Source organism: Schistocerca piceifrons, chromosome 6 (genome assembly GCF_021461385.2).
Source record: "Schistocerca piceifrons isolate TAMUIC-IGC-003096 chromosome 6, iqSchPice1.1, whole genome shotgun sequence".
Classification (NCBI taxonomy): domain Eukaryota; kingdom Metazoa; phylum Arthropoda; class Insecta; order Orthoptera; family Acrididae; genus Schistocerca; species Schistocerca piceifrons.
This window is the reverse complement of record NC_060143.1, coordinates 421597159-421619926: the sequence shown is the minus strand read 5'-3', so window position 1 is coordinate 421619926 and position 22768 is coordinate 421597159. Positions and strand designations below refer to the sequence as shown.

At 43.5% G+C, this 22768-nt stretch overlaps 1 protein-coding gene across 2 annotated transcripts in view; it reads right to left on the bottom strand.

Annotated features, from left to right (window-relative positions):
• The window catches only part of LOC124802507 (formin-2-like), a 277071-nt gene that overhangs the window by 190090 nt on the left and 64213 nt on the right, over positions 1 to 22768 (bottom strand). The window contains exon 4 of one of the 2 annotated variants that reach the window (XM_047263338.1): positions 5870 to 5876. The exons of the other annotated variant lie outside the window; for it this stretch is intronic. Within the exon in view, the coding sequence (XP_047119294.1) occupies positions 5870 to 5876 (7 nt within the window). The remainder of the gene's footprint in view (positions 1 to 5869; positions 5877 to 22768) is intronic. 2 annotated transcript variants of the gene reach the window in all.

The following is a 22768-nucleotide window of genomic DNA, read 5'->3' as shown; positions in this document are numbered from 1 at the left end:
CTTAACTGATACGTTCTCCTTCGAGTACTAAAAAAAATTGTGTTGACCCTGATACAGGTACAGGCGAAGGAATAGAACAGCGAACGACCGGTAAAACATGTCACGCGGAACACAGTATCTTGAAACGAGCGCGAGAGGTGTGGAGTAGCCGAGTAGGCTGGCGAGCAGACGGAACTGCTCCCGGAAGAAATTATAAAATCGTGTTCAGCCTTCCGTCAAATTCTCTCCGCAGTTAGCAAGTCTAATTCGCCTAACAAGCGAGACGGTTTGGCCTAGATTACATTGTGGCCACCCTGACGTCACTAATTAACTCCAACGGAACCTCTCCAGCGTACCTGCAATTTCCTCCACGAACACATCATCGCAAGTTTCTACACAGTAGCGACCTTAAAGCTGTTTTACGCTCATACAGAACGCACGAAGATTAGAGAAACAGATCCTGTACCCCATTCTATCTCAATGCCAAAGGGGAAGAAAGAAGAAAATGATTGAGCACTACCACTCTATTACAGAATATAATATTCACCCTATCAGTTTCGGAAGGGCTCTTGGTACTGCACAGAACCTAACGTCGGGCACTGCAGTCCATAGATGGCATATCCCCAATCAAACCTGGAGTTACTTTCTTATTATGGTTCAAATGGCTCTGAGCACTATGGGACTCAACTGCTGTGGTCATCAGTCCCCTAGAACCTAGAACTACTTAAACCTAACTAACCTAAGGACATCACATACACCCATGCCCGAGGCAGGATTCGAACCTGCGACCGTAGCAACAGCGCGGCTCCGGACTGGAGCGCCTAGAACCGCACGGCCACCGCGGCCGGCCTTTCTTATTAGAAGTGTACAGAATGTACTACGGTCATTCAATAATTAAAGAGACAAATTGGTCTGGAGAAAAAAAGATTATTTTTACAAAACAATACTTTTTCTACTTTTCAACATAATCTCCTTGAACATTTATGCACTTGTCCCAACGGGCTACAAGCTTTTTTATTCCGGCTGCAAAGAACTCTTTATGTTGGTGTTTGAACCAATTTCCCACGAACTTTTTTCAATTCCCCGTTGTACTGGTACCTCTTCCCACGTAATGCCTCCTTCGTTGCACCAAACAAATGGCAATCACTAGGTGCTAAATCAGGCCTGTAAGGAGGATGAGGCAGAACTTCCCAGGGCATTTTGTCGATGATTTCACGGGTTAGTTGACCGATATGAGGACGTTCGTTGTCTTGCTGGAGAATCATATCTCGCCTCTGGGATCCCCGACGTCTCTCTTTCATGGCTGGCTTCACGTTGTTTAAAAGCAAATACGGGTAGTGTTGGCTGCTCATTGTATACTGCTCTTCGAGATAATCACAAAAAAACTGGACCTCCAGCATCCCAAAATACCGTCAACATGACTTTTCCTGCTGGTGCTTCGGTTTTGAATTTTTCCTTGACACATGAGTTGGTGTGCTTCCATTACATGCTTTGTCTTTTCGATTCTGGCTCATAATAGTGAACTCAACTTTCATCACAAGTTAAAATTTTGTTGAGGAAGTGCTCACCTTCTCTCTCATGTGTCACAACGTTCCTTTAGCTCTGTGCACACTCTCAACCTTGTTTCCTTCAGTAGCCGCGTCAACTCCTTTGGGAGCCATCTTGCACACGTTTTGCGGTACTTCAGCTTGTTACAGATATTGTTATGAACTGGGCCAGTACTAACTTGAACATTATAAACTATCATTTCCACAGTCATGCAGAGGGCGTCACGAATAATGTCATCAATCCGACTTTCAAGTGGGGGAGTTGAAACAACAACTGGTCGGCCAGAACGGTATTCGTCAGTCACTGAGTCGCGACCATTTTTGAACTGCTCTACCCACTCGTAAATATTTGCACGAATCATACAACCTTCACCATAAACTTTAGACATTCTACAGTATATATTCAGTGGTTTCCTGCCTTCAGCAAGTAAAAAACGAATAACAAAACGTTGTCCAACGTATGTTAACGTTCCAAGCGGACTCGCCATCTTGAAATGTGTTTTTGAGGTTATTAACAAAAAACCCTACTACTTATATTAGAAAATAGATTAAGGAAAGGCAAACCTATATTTCTAGCATTTGTAGACTTAGAAAAAGCTTTTGGCAATGTTGACTGGAATACTCTTTCAAATTCTAAAGGTGGCAGGGGTAAAATACAGGGAGCGAAAGGCTATTTACAATTTGTACAGAAACCAAATGGCAGTTATAAGAGTCGAGGGACATGAAAGGGAAGCAGCGGTTGGGAAGGGAGTGAGACAGGGTTGTAGCCTCTCCCCGATGTTATTCAATCGGTATATTGAGCAAGCAGTAAAGGAAACAAAACAAAAATTCGGATTAGGTATTAAAGTCCATGGAGAAGAAATAAAAACGTTGAGGTTCGCCGATGACATTGTAATTCTGTCAGAGACAGCAAAGGACTTGGAAGAGCAGTTGAACGGAATGGATAGTGTATTGAAAGGAGGGTATAAGATGAACATCAACAATAGCAAAACGAGGATAATGGAATGTAGTCGAATTAAGTCGGGTGATGCTGAGGGAATTAGATTAGGAAATGAGACACTTAAAGTAGTAAAGGAGTTTTGCTATTTGGGGAGCAAAATAACTGATGATGGTCGAAGTAGAGAGGATATAAAATGTAGACTGGCAATAGCAAGGAAAGCGTTTCTGAAGAAGAGAAATTTGTTAACATCGAGTATAGATTTAAGTGTCAGGAAGTCGTTTCTGAAAGTATTTGTATGGAGTGTAGCCATGTATGGAAGTGAAACATGGACGATAAATAGTTTGGACAAGAAGAGAATAGAAGCTTTTGAAATGAGGTGCTACAGAAGAATGCTGAAGATTAGGTGGGTAGATCACATAACTAATGAGGAGGTATTGAATAGAATTGGGGAGAAGAGGAATTTGTGGCACAACTTGACTAGAAGAAGGGATCGGTTGGTAGGACATGTACTGAAGCATCAAGGGATCACCAATTTAGTACTGGAGGGCAGCGTGGAGGGTAAAAATCGTAGAGGGAGACCAAGAGATGAATACACTAAGCAGATTCAGAAGGATGTAGGATGCAGTAAGTACTGGGAGATGAAGAAACTTGCACAGGATAGAGTAGCATGGAGAGCTGCATCTAGCCAGTCTCAGGACTGAAGACGACGACATCAACAACAACAACAAAACAATGTTGATACATCAGCTGATCAGGGTTCCTCCCAGTGATTCCAACTTAAAGCCATAAAAGTACCAAACTTACCCCACTAACAGTTTATCCCCAGACCAATTTGTCTCTTTAATTATTGAATGATGGAAGAGATTGGATCGCACCATTGTACGCTGCTCTTCGAAATGACTTAAAAAAAAAAAGATGGATTGGTGCGATCCAATCTCTTCCGTCTTTTCAGAGCATCAGTTTTCAGGCCAACTTTGGTTATACTCTATACTAGGCCCTCACCGTCTCCGTAAAATGTCAGCTGCAGCTTTTGCCACGGATGCTGTGTAAATGGTAACGCTCCAACCCAGTATGGAGAAAGGAGGTTCTGCTGCAACATAATGTTTCAGTAGCGCATTCAGGTGGTCATTTTTACAAACTTGAACGGAGGCCTTCGTATCTTGGGTAAGATAGGTTATGAATAAAGCCATCCTCACATGGGATGAGGCAGCTATCGTTTACGTGGACGCGGACGGGTTATCTGATCTCACGGGAGACAGTGCCGACGGCACGCGGGATAAAGTGGTAAACGTGATTTGCACTGTCAGCGCTCTACAGCGGCCGTTGTCGGTTTTATTTGGCTCGCAGACCACACAGTTCCTTACGAAAATGGACGCGCGTAAAATAACTTTGCTTCGTCAACTCCGTTAGCGATTGTCGAATGCCAGTTTGCGCTTGCATAATGTCCATGTTCTCTACGTTGCGTTGCCGCGCGGAGTGGCCGCGCAGTTTAGGGCGTCCTGTCACGGATTGCGTTGCCCCTCCCGCCGGAGGTTCGAGTCCTCCCTAGGGCATGGGTGTGTGTGTTGTTCTTAGCATAAGTTAGTTGTGTGTAAGTCTAGGGACCGATAACCTCAGCAGTTTGGACCCCTTTGGAATTCACACACATTTGAACATTTATGTTGCATTGACTACCAACATTCTGCAATAACATACTTCATCACACAGATTACAGCATCGAGATTAGTTTCGTAATTTCATTCGAAAGGAAGAAGAGATTTCTCCGAAGCTGCTTACCATCATCGTAAAAGATATTTACCTGCATGATACAAACATGAGCTAGTCCATAAACCCAAAGACAGGTGTATACGTGTTTTACACACGGTTTCATAAGAGCAAAAACTGCCAGACATGTTAAGATTTCTGGCTACTGGCGTAATATTCGAGTCATTGGCTTTTTCAACAAGAATAGCAGCAAATACATTATTCATAATAAATACGGACTTTTGAGATAATACTTTTATTAAACGAAAACAAAGACCCAGTATCATTTACAAAGCAGAAGGTAAAAAAAAAAAAAAATGGCCTGGCGCGAGTAGGACTTTCACACCGAGGGTCCAGCACGAATTTAATTATGTACACACAGTTCATCCGTCCCAGGAATCGACAATTTCGACACTTACGTGTTATCGACACTGATACTGGAAAGATATCGATCCTGGGAATTCCAAGACTTTAGAGAACGTTTTAAGACCGAAGTCGGATAATAAATGACTAAAATATTTTTTCGTGTGATACAATAACAAATTAAAAATTTTCTGGTTTTTCTCCCCTTTAGTTGTAATGTGAAACCTCGATTCTTCCACATTTCCTGATTCTACGTCAACCGGAAGTACCCACCTTCAGGTTTTAATGAGTGAGTTTGCAGATGTCACAAATGTGACAAACGGCCGTATCTTTCGAATACGTTGATTTAAAAGCTTCATATTATTTTTTTTTTTTTTTTTTTTTTACATTGTCACGGGACCGTAGGCCTTAGCATGTGACATAAATTTCAGCCACCCGTTCCTGAGAAGAAGGGTTTTTGACAGACAGACAGACAGACAGAGTGATCCTATAAGGGTTCCGTTTTTACAGACTGAGGTACAGAACCCCTAAAAAGGCTGTTACCTTTCCCTTCGGAACTGAGAGCTCACGATGCTATCAAATACGCTACAGATTTGACATAGCAAGCAGGCTTCCGTGTGTGGCATACCCAGCGCGAAGACCGTATCTACAAATGTCGTTATTTGATATTTCATATACAAATTGTACCGAAAAGACGGGCTTTTGTGTATCCCCATTGGGCCGTAGCTTTGAAACGGTATATTTTCGTAGCACACGAGTTATGACACTACGGTAGTTTCCTGTCAGTTGATTATAACAAATCGTAGATGAAACGACGCGTTTCCGAGAGATTCTTAATCTGCTGGTGCTTTGAAGCAGCTTATATTCACACTACACACACTGAGAAAGAGAACTCACCAAACACGCCATGCAATATGGTGGCTCTTGTATCCTGCTCGTGACGTAAAACTATGTCTCATCTCAATGGCCATGCTCCTATCCGCGAGGCAAAAAATCTGGCATGCCAGAGTCTTTGTTTTACGTTCCGTAATGTAGTAAAATTCCGCGCTGTGACGTCACCTGCTTCTCGTCCGTGTGCGTTTCCACGTCCCATGTGAGGACGACTCAAGCGGGCTGCCGCTGTAGTTGCAGGGAGTAGCGCAATTTTGTTGTGTAGACGATGCTCCACTGACGCAGCTCGCGACGGTGCAGGAAACGCCGGCGCGGTGTGCAGTTAGGTGAAGACGGGCTGTTGCGCTCGCGACTGCTTCCAGGCAGAGGCGGCGGCGGCGGCGGCGGCGGCGTTTGGCCTCGTTACCTGCTGCCTACCCTGGCGCTGCTGGTCAATGACTCCAGCTGGAGCCTCCAGCGGCCTCCGTCTTCCGGAACCACGGCCGGCCTTCTGGAGCTCGGCGACTCGCGTCGTGAACACGTCTACCTACATCTATGCTCCGCAGGCCACCATGCCGTGTGTGGCGCAGCGTGATCCGTGTAACATTCCCAGTCCCCCTCTTTTCTTTTCCATTCACGAACAGTGCGTGGGTGGAACTTCTGATGGTAAACGCAGGGCCCGTTCGGGGGCAATTTTCCACACAAGGTATACACAATTTACCGCTCCCCCCTCCGCCCCCGGCCTCCCCATCAAAGTCATTGGGCTCTTTGTAATACCTTAAAAAAATTCAAATCTAGTTGTCGTGGAAATGGATTTTTCCCTATTTTAGAATACGTACTACAGACTGTCCTCTGTAACAGAAATAAACTTCTGAGTTTTGTTCCAGCGCAGAAATTTCAGGTTATTCTCGAGATCTTTAAAAAGTAAGACTCGCTCACGACATTGCTATTGTGGCGAAGACCTTCTCTGTTACTAAGAAAAATCAATTGTTCTCCTGCACATTTTTAGGTATAACTACTCTAAGTGTTTGCAACCATTTTAAGTGAAAGGGAAGTTCCAAACTAAGGAAAGGACTCATCTGGCTCTCCTAGATCTTCATCGAAATTATAGCTCGATGTATTAATTGTTGTCGTCTTGGAATATGATTGGGTCGGTATTTGGCAAATAAGGACACTGCTGTCTGATGAAATTTTTTCCTTCCTTTTACTTTCTTGATCCCATATTCAAGGAAATTTTAACAAATTGCTTTCCATTCGTGTTGGTTAAAAACGGTCTTGGTTGCAATTTTAGTTTTTTACTTTTCAACTGCGCGTTTCACCTTATTTAGGCATCTTCAGGTTGATCTTAATTTGGTATTTCTTAGAAGGATCCTGTAAACAGTGAAGCCAAAGGGCACCGTCCAATACATCAGGCGAACATCGCCTGACATTATGCTTACTACTTGAGCCCCATCTTATTCTATTACACGCTCCTGTGAACGGGAACGCGTTATGCAGGTCTTGGAGTCACTCACGTCCATCTAGGGAGTTTTTACTGAGTTTAATGAAGACGATGTTGGCCTGATGTTTTCGACGATGCCCTTTGGCTACACTGTTTATAGGATCCTTCTAAGAAATACCAAATTAAGATCAACCTGAAGATGCCTAAATAAGGTGAAACGCGTAGTTGAAAAACAAAAAACTAAAATTGCAACTGAGACTGTTTTTAACCAATACTGTTAAGCACTGGTTTGCTGTATTCCACAGATGGATTGGAAGAATTTCTGATTTCCTTCCTCTCGTACTTCTCAGACAATTATTCACCAACATACAACTTCTTTCTCACGCCATTTCAGGCTTCTGAATTATTACACAGACATCTTGCAACTACTACTTAGACACAGCTGACTGTTACACGCAAATGAAGTAGTACAAATATATTATAACGTCGCAGTTCAGCGATGTTCAAACTATCGATTTTACATATATCAAATACTTCTTAGCGAATGTTTTCAGAGTAAATGATACAAACACGAATAATAATAATTATTATTATTGTTTTAAAATATAATTACAATTTGAAATTAAATTGGAAATAAATGTCAGTTTTATATGAAAAAATAAGAATCACCTAGGTTTCCTGATTTACTATTGTAATTCTGTTGGATCGTGTCATGAATTTAATGAATCATATTCTATGATATGGGAAAGATAGACGCACTGGCCAGTTCCATAACACTATCCTCAGTGAAAGTGAAGAATTACAGGGCTTGTAATGAGAAGTAAGGAGAAGGAGCAAAAATGAGAATAGGGAGAAGGTTATGAGAAGCTTATCAAAATTGGTGATCACAGATTAGACAGATTTAAGAAAATCTGCTACCTTGGAAACAAAATAACCCATCACGGATGAAGCAACTACGACATGAACTGCAGACTAGCGCAGGAAAATAGGGCATTCCTGGATAACAGAAGTCTACCAATTAAAAGCCACAATTTGAAGAAGAAATACCTGAGAACGCACGTTTGGAGAGCACCATTGTAGGGGAAGGCGGGGCAAGATGGGGAAGCTAACTTTAAACCCTTACAAAAGGGACAAAAATAATCAAATTCAAGTAGGTTTGATTATCATTTGTTTACTTAACCATTGAATTACAATAGCATGCAAAGAAACCTGCAGACTTGTTACATTTAGTTAGAAATATCTCGTTTTGAAACATAAACTACCAATTTCCCGTCTTGGCCCATATGCGGGGTAAGATGAGGAACTAGCATGAATTCATCTCTAAAGCTTAAATAAGGACTGGAATAACGAAATCATGTGACGGTAAGGTTTCGAAACATGGTTCTGCGAATTGTAGAATCAGGTATTACGTTTTATTTAGGCCTCTTACTTTCACATAGTACACAAGTGTGGACAGCCCCGTCATCATCACTTTCTAATCCCTGCACAAGTGTCGTGGGCCCAGCGTCCGCAGCTAATACACCGTATCCAGCCTCCTTCAGAGAAGTCATAGCAGTATAAACATTCTTCACTCTCTTCCTCGTTGTCATTCGACCTCAGTTTATTATCCCTTGAGCATGAAGGGGTGGTTAAGAGGTCAGTAACGTTCGTCAGTTTTTAGTTGTCATTATGTCCTTTTGGTGGTATCCCAGGTTTATTAAACGTCTTTGAGAAGAGTTCTCGTTTACATGCAGCACGTTTGGGGACTCCTTTTCGTTTAATTTCTTCAGATAGTTCACTCCTATAAGGAGATTCGGTTAAAACAACGAGTTTTCTACACCTGTTAGATGGTAAACACACTAGTGATTGTGTCCTGTCGGCCGGTGTGGCCGTGCGGTTCTAGGCGCTTCAGTCTGGAACCGCGTGACCGCTACGGTCGCAGGTTCGAATCCTGCCTCGGGCATGGCTGTGTGTGATGTCCTTAGGTTAGTTAGGTTTAAGCAGTTCTAAGTTCTAGGGGACTGATGACCACAGATGTTAAGTCCCATAGTGCTCAGAGCCATTTGAACCATTTTTTTTTGGATTGGTCCTAAGCTTTTCACAACTGTATAGGCAGGATTAGCACGTTTCTTTGCCACAAGTCGTTCAATCGTTGTCTGTGGCACGTTGAACTGTCGAGCAGCCCTGAAAGAAACCATATGACCTATAACAGCATTTACAGTGCCTTCCATTGACCAATCTTGCCTAGTCGTTTGTCGCCGATACTTGCGAACCATCTGAAATAAAACACGTGGAACGTACTATTGAGTCAGATCATTCCTGGTAATCTATATTATGTAGTAAATGCCATATTTCCAATAGTCAAGTCGTTAAAGCACAGCAAGACTACTGACTTTGCACGTTTTGTGTATTTTTATTCACCATATAGCTTAAGGCATACTTTGTAATTAATTAGGAAACGTTGGAATAACGAATACCATTCTATTTACAATTGTATTCAACGTATAATGTACGTGTTCAAAACCCGCAGCGAGGTAAACACATGAGACGATAAGAACGTAATGGTTGGACAAATAGCAGGGGCAAGATGGGGAAGCGCCCCATCTTGCCCCACCCCGTCCTGCCCCCTACCATGCTGTCAGGTTACGTTACGCCAACATGAACACTATTTAGTGAACATTGACTACTGACACGGCTGTTTACTGTTAATAAGACGTACTATTCAGTGCTATATATACAGTCTGGACAAATGTTCAAGAAACACATGTTTTAGGACCTCGAAAGGTGTAAAACATTGCAAATCAGTTTAATAATTGTACGTACCTTGCAAAGCTCACAGAAACCGCCGCGAAACTAAGGTTCAGCAACGTCAACACACTGGGACCTGTGTATTGATGATGTTGACGCAGCTATCCACAGATGGCAGCACTGTAACTGTAGCTTATAGCCCTTCCCCGTCTTACCCCACCTCCCCGTCTTGCCACGCCTTCCCCTACGTTAGTAATGGGCACTGGAGCCGCGCGGGATTAGCCGGGCGGTCTACGGCGCTGCAGTCATGGGCTGTGCGGCTGGTCCCGGTGGAGGTTAAAGTCCTCCCCCGGGCATGGGTGTGTGTGTTTGTCCTTAGGATAATTTAGGTTAAGTAGTGTGTAACCTTAGGGACTGATGACCTTATCAGTTACGTCCCATAAGATTTCACACAAATTTTAACATCTTTGGGCACTGGAAAAACCGGAACAGAAAGAAATCGAAGCGTTGGAGACGTGGTGCTGCAGAGGAATATTGAAAATTAGGTTGCTTCTTAAGGTTCTCCGCAGAATCGCCGAAGAAGGGAACGTACGGAAAACACTGGCAGTAAGAATAGGCAGGTTGATAGGACATGTGTTATGGTATCAGGGAATAACCTCCATGATACTAGAGGGTAAAAACCAAACAAATAATAGTTCTGGACAGGTCAATCCACTTCAGGAATGCTACTGTACATAAAAAAAACCACACCTCACAGATCCTGCATATGACAGAGCACTGTCGTGCTGGTGGGAAAAATCGCTGCCTCCGAACGTTCCTCTGCTGTACGCAGCACATAATAATGTAAAATGTGCTCATATCATTCTGCATTTAGCGTTTGCAATAAGGGGAAAAACGAAAACCAGACCCCCCCCCCCCCCCCCAACCTCCTCTGTACTTCACCGTCGGCACTACACAGATGGCAGCTAACGTTGTCCAGGCATTCGTCAAACCCAGACCCTTCTATCGGCTTGTCACATGGTACAGCGTGATTCTTCACTCCAAATTATTCATTTCCAGTCATCCACTGCCCAATAGCATCGCTCTTTACGCCACCTCAAGTGTGGCTTAGCCCTCACTACAGAAACGCGCCGCTTGGGAGGAGCTGTTCGAGCACTGTGCTACATTCTTTTCAACTCCCTACACACAAGCATTGTGGTAGCTGGATGGCACGTAGCACGTCGGAACTCACGAGTGATTCCTTACGCTGATTTCATGCGTCTTTTCACAACCGCCCTCCGCAATGCTCTACGATCCCTGTTTGTAAATGAGGAGTGCCTGGCCTTCGTTTAATACGGTTATTTCTCCGCTTTTCCACTTTACAGCCACATCACCAACAGTCGACTAGGGCAGCTATAGAAGGCTTGAAATGTCCCCGATTGATTTGTTATTCAAGTGAAAATCAATGACCAATCCACGTTCGAAGTGACTGAGCTCTCGTGATCGATCCATTCTGCTGTTAATGCTTTTCTATTGACAACACATTCTCCTCACTTCCTTTTATATATTGCCGGGTTCGCCCACCGTGTCATCTATAGTGGTCCAAATGTTTTCAAACGTCTCTTAGCACTATGGGACTGAACATCTGAAGTCATCAGTCCCCTAGACTTAGAACTACTTAAACCTGACTAACCTAAGCACATCACACACATCCATGCCCGAGGCAGGACTGGAACCTGCGACCGTAACAGCAGCGCGGTTCCGGACTAAAGCGCCTAGAACCGCTCGGCCACATCGGCCGGCCTCTGTAGTGGTCAATGCTCCATCACACAGAGGTGTCCGAATACTTCTGATCAGATATTATACAGGGTGAAAAGTATTTAAACCGACAACTCTGGAAGGTTGTAGGGGACATCAAAACAATTATTTTTCCCTAACGCCATTTTTTCCTATGAGGAATATTTAAACCGGTAGAGGAAGATTTCTCTGGCGACAAATTAATTAAACCAACAAAAAAGTCCAGAGGGGACATATCTGGGGATCGAGCAGGCCATGGTATAGGACCACCTCCGCCAATCCACGTTTCTGATAACCGTCGGTCCAGAAATCGACGCACACGACGACTGAAATGTGTCGGCGCCCCGTCATGTTGGAACCACATGCATTGTCTTGTAGGGAACGGGACGTTTTCCAGCAATTCTGGCAATGCTCTGGCGAGAAAATTGTAATAGTACCTGCCATTTAATAGCCTAGCTAGCAGATACGGCCCAGTTAAACAGTCCCCAACAACACCGACCCACACATTAACGATGAACCGCACTTGATGAGCGCTAGTAACTGTGGCATGTGGGTTATCCTCACTCCAAACATGCGAATTGTGCATGTTGAAGACTCCATCACGACCGAACGTTGCTTCATCGGTAAACAACATAGAGGATGGAAATGTAAGATGCATTTCACAGTGTCCCAGGTACCACTGCGAAAACTGTGCTCTGGGTGGATAATCAACTGGTTCCAGGTTGTGGACACGCTGTAAGTGAAATGGACGTAACAATTGCTCTCGAAGGACTGTTCTTACATTCGTCTGATTCGTCCCCATGTTACGTGCAATTGAACGAGTGCTGATTGAAGGATCCCGCTCCACATGCTGCGAGACAGCTTCCTCAAATTGCAGCGTTCTTACCATACGACGGCGTCCCTGTCCAGGTATTCTGCTAAATGACCCGGTCTTACGCAGACGTTGGTACACAGCAGCAAAGGTCGTATGATACGGGATACGGTGATTAGGATATTGTTGTTGATAAACCCGCTGTGCAGCTCGCCCGTTGTGGTGCGCTACGTAGTACGCACCAAGCATGTCAGTGTACTCACTCCAGGTGTATCGCTCCATTAGTAAACAGAGACAATGCACTACTACACAAGTGGACAGCAGTTACCTACAACTGAAGAGCGTAATATGCCCTCTAACAACTGAAGATTGTAATACGGCCTCTAACTACTGAACAGCATAATACGGCCTCCACCGGTTTAAATAATCCTCATAGGAAAAAATGACATTAGGGAAAAATATTTGTTTTGATGTCCCCTACAACCTCCCTGAGTTTGTCGGTTTAAGTACTTTTCACCCTGTATACTGGAGAGTTGAAAATTGGCAGCAGGACTGATGTATTAACGACAAAGGCCAAAGAGTGCACGATTCCTTTCCAGATATCAAGAAAAAGGTTAAGAATGAATCACAGCCATCCCTATTGGGGTAAAGGGGGAGTCGCGTCGATTGTACCCTGTCCTGCAGCCTGAATTGCAAACAAGTTGTGCATGCATGGTTTAGGGATACATATTCCATGGTTGTGTCTATAGACGTGAAACTGTGCATGACAACTGACTTTTGTCATGGATGTACAGTGATGATGTATCCACATCTGAGTCCCATACTCAGACTGACAGTAGTGATTAATAAAATACTCATTAAAGCTAACTACCTGTTTGTGTGATGTCGTCCTTTAAACTACCGTTATGGTTAGATTACTGACCATTTACTAGTGTCACCGCCAGTCACAGTCCTGCCACTAAAGGCATATTGTCCTCCCGCATGGACACAGCTCTTCCGCTTTCGCGCGGTTAGAGATTGATCGATCGCGCGAGGGTGTTGGCACATTTCCTCTGAGTCATCCGCTAGAAACCTGTGCAACCGTACCGCCGCTATTGCTGTGGCTTCGTTTAAGTGGGGGCAGGCCACGCGAAGTGAGCGTCTGGAACTAGTGCCATGTATTTTACGGATACTTGAGAAGCTGAACGGCAGCGCTTCTTTCTAATCCTTCTACATTCCTTCTAGCAAGAGATTAACGAGAACTGTCAGATGTTCACTGTTTTTCAGTCTGTCCCGAGGACTCTAACATACCCATACTTTGTCATTTGCACTCGGGGCTACCGCATGTGCCTGGCTTCCCGTCATAGCAAATATAGAGCCCCCTGAAACTAGGCGATCACAGCCACAAGATCATATAAAAAGACCTAGACAACCCAGAACACAAAGACCTATCAGCTCTACACAGACTTCAATCCAGGTCACCTTAATGAAAAGTTGGCGACGAACTGCAAGGCTTCAACTCTGAGATAGCTTGGAAAGAATTAATGGTTGTAAGTGGACATAAGAACCGAAACTTGGTGGACGACTCTAATATGGAGATTGATGGATTCATCCTCCCGAGGAAATTGCGGACAACTGTGAACCGTGTCAGGGCAAGTGTTGCTTAGTGTAAACAACTAATGAACAAATGGGGCCTATCAAACAGTCCTGAATGAACTGCAAGGCTATCAGAATATTTTAATTAATTAAATATTTGATGAATGCCGAACGACTAAATAAATAAAAGTGGTCGTTATTGTTGAAGGTAAAAATCTTCTAGATTGATAGATCGCCTCATGCTCCTCTTCAGTTTTTTTCTTGCACAATCGACGTTTCAGCCTCATAAAAGTGTCAAACATTGAGTGTGTAACGATTTTTTTTAGAGAAACTTTACGCAGTCTAATAACTAACAAAACTGTACCCATCAGATTCATACTGTCCACTTGAAGGACAAACAGGTAAAACCCAGTCCACGATGCAGGACGTTTCGAAGTGGACATACATACAGGATGCCACAAAGAAGGGTGCCAGAATCCTGTACCGAAGAAGTTATGCAGACGGTAGTGGCTCCTAAGCTGAACATTAACTGTTTTTACAGAAGGAACCAAGGGGCGAAAATGAATACTTTAGGCGATACAAGGTCGTCAATTACTTACGAGGTGTGTTCAAAATCGAACATTTTAATTTTACCTGTTTTGTTGGATTCACGCAGCTTTTTCGGTGTTGTGTTGGCAAACACGTCAGAAATGTATCAGCAGTGTCAGGCATACCGTATTAATAGTCTGTCGCAGCTGTCAAAAATGTTACTTGTATTTTCATAGTTTCTGTGATTATTTATTTAATTGAAAATCGGATCAGATAATTTGCATTCATTTTTACTGTAAGAACGGAGTAAAGTGCTTCAAAGTTCTAGAAATATTCGTTGTTGCTTTTGGCGACTCTGAGTACAACAAGGGCTTACGAGTGGTATAAACATTTCGAAGAAGGCGTTCAAGATGACGAGCTGCATACGCGCCCCACGACACAACCTACGAAATCGTGGAGAAAGTGAGAGAAATGGTGGTGAACGATCACTATCATCGAAGTCGCTGATGATGATATCATATCAACTAGTTCATGCCACGTACGTTTTTCTGGTATGAAACGCGTACAATTTTTTATCGAAATGGTTGAGTTTGGTGGAAAAAGTGCCGAATGCAAGTTGCTCAGGAGTCATTTACATGAGGTCAACAACGATGCAGAACTACTGAAACGTGACATAACAGGCGGCGAAACATGAGTTTAAGGATATGGTGAAACTCATCACAGTGGAGCGTTTTGCATCGCCAAGACCGGAAACGGCTCGGCAAGTGCGGTCAAATGTGAAGGTTATGTCTGCTGTGTTCTTCGATTTTCATGGCATGGGCCTCCACGAGTTCTTCCAACAAAGCTAAACGTTCAGTAAGGAGTACAACTTCAAAGTTCTACGCCATCTGCTTGCAAACCTCTGATTTATGGCGGAATAATTCATGGACTTTGCCCCACTCTTCGTTACTTACGCCGGAGTTTTTTGGGCACCAACCATTTTGTAATTTTGTCCCACATATGACGCCAAGTGAGTTTTTTCTGCTCTTAAAAATAAGGATAACCTTAAATGGCTTTCATTTTAGGAGCGTAGATGAGATTACAAACGCATCGTCGGGAGAGCTAAAACCTGTACCGAAGATCAAATTCCATTATGTTTTGGGATTGAAAAAGCTGCGTCTTAAGTGTGTAACATCTACCTGGTATTATTTGTAAGGGGAAATAGGAAGTAGACGAATGCATAAAATCTTTCCAGAAAAACAAGAACTCCCGTTATTTTTTGAACACACTTCGTATGTGTGGTAATAAACAGTTACTTGTATCAGCATTGGCGGTGCTACCTGAAAAATAATACACAATCGCCTGTGCTGTACCCGTGGAACTTTACAGTTAATGACTGATGTTCGAAGATGGAGCATTTTTTAAAATTTGTTTTTAGAGATCTTGGAGACATGGATCTACTGGAAATAATCGCCGTGATTAGAAACTTGGGAGAATCGTGGTAGTTCAGCCAACAGAAAGCTGGCCAATATTCTCGCCAAACACAAAAAAAAAACAAAAAAAACGTACAGTATAATTATTGATGTTGGAACTTGTTGAAGATGAATCAGCCGGATAAAAGATCAAATGTTTTTTGAAATGATTTGTCTGAAAGTAAGAAATAAAATAGATTGGAGAAACATTTGACAAGCCTTCGGAATGATGTTCAAAATTTTGTACAGCAAATGAGGTGCCGAGTGAGAATCTAAAGTTCAGTGTTTAACTGTTCAACACAATCCACCAGACAAATATCCTCTAGAACTCTTTAAAATTGTAAGATTCTAAGTTATACACTAAAATTTAAATTTTCTGATGGCTCCTCATTTGCTGTACATGGTTTCTAACATCATTCACAGGCGCGTCAAATGTTTCTCTAATCTGTTTTATTTCTTACTTCTAGACAAACCATTTCACGAAACGTTTGTGGCTAAAAGAGGGATGATGTTTTGAATACTCTGTCATATTCCCATTCTGATATTGAAACAAGTTTAAACACCTGTTGTGTACTTGACTGGTTGTTTGCCTAGAAGGACGCTGATGAATATCCACAACGGACGAGAAGGATAGACTGGGTACCAACAATACTCCGAACAGTGGCTTGTAGAGTACAGATGTGGATATAGATGAACAGTTGCAACATAAGCTTAAGTTGTTGCTATAAGGTGTAAGAGGTATATCTAAATACAAACATAGTCATTTTGTCCATTAGTTCGTTATCTTTGTCAGTTTTTGCCCTACTGGTTTGGAGCACCCTAAAGAGCACACTAAGAGCTCTTTTTGTCACATTTTGACGCGAAATCCAGTCACACGTATCCTATACATTAGTTGAATACTACGTAAGTTTGTCTACCAGTAAGACAACTCTTCTGCAATAATATAATCATTCAAACGTAGAATCTCTGCAGCTGTACGTTGCCTGCGCCCAAACTGAAGAGACTCTATTGCTGTGGTACTCGACACAGTTATGTCACTTCCTTGCGGAAACGACAACCAGTGACGTTATATTGAAGTTATATTTAACTGCAAGCAGTTATTAACTCTCTCAGGCGAATAAGTGAACACCACTATACGCCAGGGCTCTATAACATTCTTAAAATGTAGTAGAAGATATTCTACGCACGAAAGATTACATGGTCTGGACAATGTTCAACTGGCATTATCTTCCAAATCTTCTTCAGTGAGTAACTGAAAACGTGTATTAGATTTTACAGATTTAAAAGTTCCGCGATTTTATTCGACGCGATCGCCCACAAAAACCCACTCTCATGTTTCTGCAGCATGACGCCACTTCGCTATCTGAAGGGTCACAGGTCAAGAGCCGTTTGCTCACTGTGTGTAACCATGCATTGATGAAATTGCCGAACCAGAATCTCAACCATAGTAACTAGGTTATATCCACGCTACTGAATATTCCGTCGACACCCTTTTCTATGCATTGTTTCTGTTAATTATCTGGTCCACTACAAAATAAAGGATGGGTAACCAGAAGCGACTACTCAACATTGTTTATAGAAAGCAAAGGAGGGACTATTTTCAACAGTAGTAATATGACAAGACCCCTACTTCACAAGGAAACTGGTCTTGTGGACAATAAGCGAGATTTTCGTTCCTAGAGTGACATTTAGAAATGCCACTATTAGTTTTAAATAGTGCCCGATTCCTCACAACACACTTCAGAGAGATTAAATGTATTGTAAAGCTGTTGCTAATGGGTCCGGAAGAACAGATACCACATATACAAGTAATGTGATGACGACCAATCGATCCCTCCAGTGCAGACGCACACCACGCTCGAACTCTTGCGGGAATCAGTAAAACGTCGTGAATAATGAGGATAATGAGCAAGGAGCACTACATCGGCAGTGTGTGGATGAGATGGAGTCTGACGGAAGGCGTGCAAGAGTAGCTCGTGCAGTTGCAATGACCGTTGTGTCCGAATGGCGCAGTGGTCAGCCCATCTGCCTAGTAAACAGCCGGCACGGTAGCTCAGCGTGTTCGGTCAGAGGGCTAAGTGCCCTCTGTAACAAAAAAACTGAGTTAATCGATCAACAACGAACATAAACGGATGTCTTACGACGTCCGCACCGAGCAGATGCAACGAACACAAGCGAACAAAATGAGATTAAAAAAAAAAAAAAAAAAAAAAGTAAACAGGAGGCCTGGGTTCGAATCCTGGTCCGCCACAAATTTTTAACTTTCTCCAATGATTTAAATCGACGCCCAAAGGCAGCTAATGCAATTAGCTCATTTGTATCTTCATATCGAACAGGTTTAAAAAAACTATGTATACTCCTAAGCCGGACAGTTAGAAATAGAAAATGAGGCATTTAAAATTGTCACTGCACAATACTGCTTCGGAAATGTATTATCGTCAGCGTTCAGCAGTCTTCAGCAGAGTTAACTTCGTAAGGGCATAAAACACTGAGGGAAAAATAACTACACTCCTGGAAATTGAAATAAGAACACCGTGAATTCATTGTCCCAGGAAGGGGAAACTTTATTGACACATTCCTGGGGTCAGATACATCACATGATCACACTGACAGAACCACAGGCACATAGACACAGGCAACAGAGCATGCACAATGTCGGCACTAGTACAGTGTATATCCACCTTTCGCAGCAATGCAGGCTGCTATTCTCCCATGGAGACGATCGTAGAGATGCTGGATGTAGTCCTGTGGAACGGCTTGCCATGCCATTTCCACCTGGCGCCTCAGTTGGACCAGCGTTCGTGCTGGACGTGCAGACCGCGTGAGACGATGCTTCATCCAGTCCCAAACATGCTCAATGGGGGACAGATCCGGAGATCTTGCTGGCCAGGGTAGTTGACTTACACCTTCTAGAGCACGTTGGGTGGCACGGGATACATGCGGACGTGCATTGTCCTGTTGGAACAGCAAGTTCCCTTGCCGGTCTAGGAATGGTAGAACGATGGGTTCGATGACGGTTTGGATGTACCGTGCACTATTCAGTGTCCCCTCGACGATCACCAGTGGTGTACGGCCAGTGTAGGAGATCGCTCCCCACACCATGATGCCGGGTGTTGGCCCTGTGTGCCTCGGTCGTATGCAGTCCTGATTGTGGCGCTCACCTGCACGGCGCCAAACACGCATACGACCATCATTGGCACCAAGGCAGAAGCGACTCTCATCGCTGAAGACGACACGTCTCCATTCGTCCCTCCATTCACGCCTGTCGCGACACCACTGGAGGCGGGCTGCACGATGTTGAGGCGTGAGCGGAAGACGGCCTAACGGTGTGCGGGACCGTAGCCCAGCTTCATGGAGACGGTTGCGAATGGTCCTCGCCGATACCCCAGGAGCAACAGTGTCCCTAATTTGCTGGGAAGTGGCGGTGCGGTCCCCTACGGCACTGCGTAGGATCCTACGGTCTTGGCGTGCATCTGTGCGTTGCTGCGGTCCGGTCCCAGGTCGACGGGCACGTGCACCTTCCGCCGACCACTGGCGACAACATCGATGTACTGTGGAGACCTCACGCCCCACGTGTTGAGCAATTCGGCGGTACGTCCACCCGGCCTCCCGCATGCCCACTATACGCCCTCGCTCAAAGTCCGTCAACTGCACATACGGTTCACGTCCACGCTGTCGCGGCATGCTACCAGTGTTAAAGACTGCGATGGAGCTCCGTATGCCACGGCAAACTGGCTGACACTGACGGCGGCGGTGCACAAATGCTGCGCAGCTAGCGCCATTCGACGGCCAACACCGCGGTTCCTGGTGTGTCCGCTGTGCCGTGCGTGTGATCATTGCTTGTACAGCCCTCTCACAGTTTCCGGAGCAAGTATGGTGGGTCTGACACACCGGTGTCAATGTGTTCTTTCTTCCATTTCCAGGAGTGTAGTCCTATATCGCTCAATTAAATCTGTTGTAGAATTATGGAACAAATTTTATGCTGAAAAATTATGATCAACTGCGACATGGTCGCGTATACAAACAGTGAACCAATACTGTCAAATGTTTTGATCACAATATCAATTCTTTAGACGATGACCGGTTTCAGTCCGTAACGACCATCCTCAGATCCTTTTTTTACACCACGTCCTAAAGTGATAAGGCCATAATGGCATCGTCAAAAAATATAATCAGCATACCATTATGGCCTTATCACTTTAGGATATGGTGTAAAAAAGATCTGAGGATGGTCATTACGGACTGAAACCGGTCATCGCCTAAAGAATTGATATTGTGATCAAAGACTGGAATAAAAAACATTTTCTGAAGAATTATGACTTTTTGGAGAACGAAAATATGCTCTTATGAAAATTAACGGATTTCGCAAAAACAGAAACTCAGCTCGCTCTGTTCCCGTATGAGATCCAGCCGCTGCAGACGAAGGCGCTCAGGTTGATGCCGTGTTCATTTGCTTCAGGAAGGCATTTGACGACATCCTTCACTTCCGTTTAGTGAAAAAAGTACGTACTCCGAATATCGGGCCTGACTTTCGACTGAATTTAAGACTTCCTTGCAGACAGGAAACAAGTCGCTCTTAAGGGAATAAAATCGACAGAAGTAAATGAGGTTTTCGGAGCATCGCACGAAGTGTGATGGGACCGATGCTGTTTACGGTATATATAAATTGCCTAGTATAAATCGTTCGGAGTGATGCGGTTATCAATTATTAAGCTGTTTTTCCCGGACAGCACATTTCGAAGCAATAAAACCAAAGAGCAGTTCTAGGCGATTCAGTTCGGAACCGCGCGACTGCTACGGTCGCAGGTTCGAATCCTGCCTCGGGCATGGATGTGTGTGATGTCCTTGGGTTAGTTAGGTTTAAGTAGTTCTAAGTTCTAGGGGACTGATGACCTCAGCTGTTTAAGTCCCATAGTGCTCAGAGCCAATAAAACCAAAACAGATTCAATACAATTTCTGGCCAAAGTGTTGAAAGAAAACTGCGAAATTAAGAAAATCTCTGCAAGATTTCTTGCAGAGTTTACCCCTTATCCATTCCTGCTAATAAGAAATAAAAAGAAGAATTGTTCTAGAAGGACTTGCCATTGTTTGTTTCGATAGGAGGCGGAATCTAGTAGTCAAGCGGAGTATAACATATTCTCTTACTTCTGTTCAGCAGTGCTTGTCCTGACCGTTCCGTGCATATCAGGGTAAAACGGAATACAGCTATTTATAACAGCCGGTGTGGACGGAATCCGTGTGTTCAGCAGTAGTGCGTGCTTGGAAAACCATCAATAGATGCCCAACAACTAGAGCGTGGATAGCCCGTACCGGCTTTTATGCTCTGTTGGCTAAGCCTTCATAGCGGTGTTTATCTGAGGTAACCGTTGGATCAGTCGTATGTTCCACTTCGTTGAGTAAACCTGCTATCTGTGACTGAGATGCATGCTCAAGTACCGTTCAGTCTGGAGGTGGAATGTCGGAACCATTTAATGACGTGGACGGCTTTCTAGCCTAAAGCTTCTTTAAGCGTTTTGAGAATGTGGAGTTTGATCAGAAAAGAGCACAGTAGCAGTTGGATATAACACATTTTGTTTCCTCATTTGACATTAACTGGAGAAGGAACAGACCATGGAATTGCATCCACAGGCATACTCCGAAAACCACCTCACGGTGTGTGGCGGAGAATACTTCTAGCTTTATGTTAATGAACTACCATGTTATTTGAATCAGAAATGATAATTGGTCCTGTTTAAAACTGATACAAGCATTGTTGAGAAACCTAGTAAAGAAGCATCAACAGAGAAAATAATAAATGATTTTGTGAAAGTTATTGACTGGGTTTGCTCAAATGGGCTTGCTGTGAACTTTGAAAAAACACAGCTCATTCAGTTTTGTACCGTCAGATATCCGACCTTCTATTAACCTAGTGTACCAACAAGAAAAATGGACAGAGCACACAGTTCGAAGCTCTTAGGCGTGCGTAATGAAGAAAACGTAAACTGGAAAAACCGTATCGTACACTTGCAACAACATTTAGATTCCGTTATTGTTACCACAAGCATAATTGTCTACTTTGCGGATATAGAAGTTGATATGTTTTGCATACCTTCACCCATCGATGTCTTCCAGGATATATTATGGGGTACATCCTCACTTAGAGACAATGTTAGCTGCGCAAAAGAACGTAATTAATATTACGTGTGCGGCTCACAAAGATACACACTGCAGGCAGCTGGGAATATTAAACACAGCTTTGCAGTACATTTATTCAATTGCGAAATTCGATATCAACTATCCGCTGGAATTTCAGATTAACAGAGATATTCACCACTGCAGCACCAGAAAGAAAATTAATGGTCCGTATTACCCATTGGCGAATCCAACCTGAGCACAGAAAGGGCGAAATATGCAGTTATAAAAACTCTTCGACAATCTGTCCATGGAAAGAAAATGCCTGAACAGATAGCAGAAGTGTTTTCGCATGTAGATTACAGATGTTTCTCCTTAACAACTACTTCTGTACCATAGACGTATTCTTAAACTGAAATAAAAAGTCTTTCATACAGAAAAAACGGAAATGGCCAGCATGTAGCCTTATAAATATACATTTTCATTCTCTCTTTTTTTTTTAATGTCTGTTCTACGTTTGTTCTGTTGACACGTTTCATGCCATAATATTTATCGTCTGTCGCTGCAGATTTATGGACTTTTCCGCAAAGCTTTCAGGTTACTTAACTAATTTGTGACGAAACGTACTGATCCAATTTGGACCTTCTTTAAATCCACTAGTCATCGCAAAAAAAGAGACACCCAAGGAACATATCTGAAACCGCGTGACCGCTACGGTCGCAGGTTCGAATCCTGCCTCGGGCATGGATGTGTGTGATGTCCTTAGTTAGGTTTAATTAATTCTAAGTTCTAGGCGACTGATGACCTCAGAAGTTAAGTTGCATAGTGCTCAGAGCCATTTGAACATATCTGAATTGTGAAGGAAGAGTCTTCTGCTGGTCTTCAATTATCTTGTTTACGTGGAAG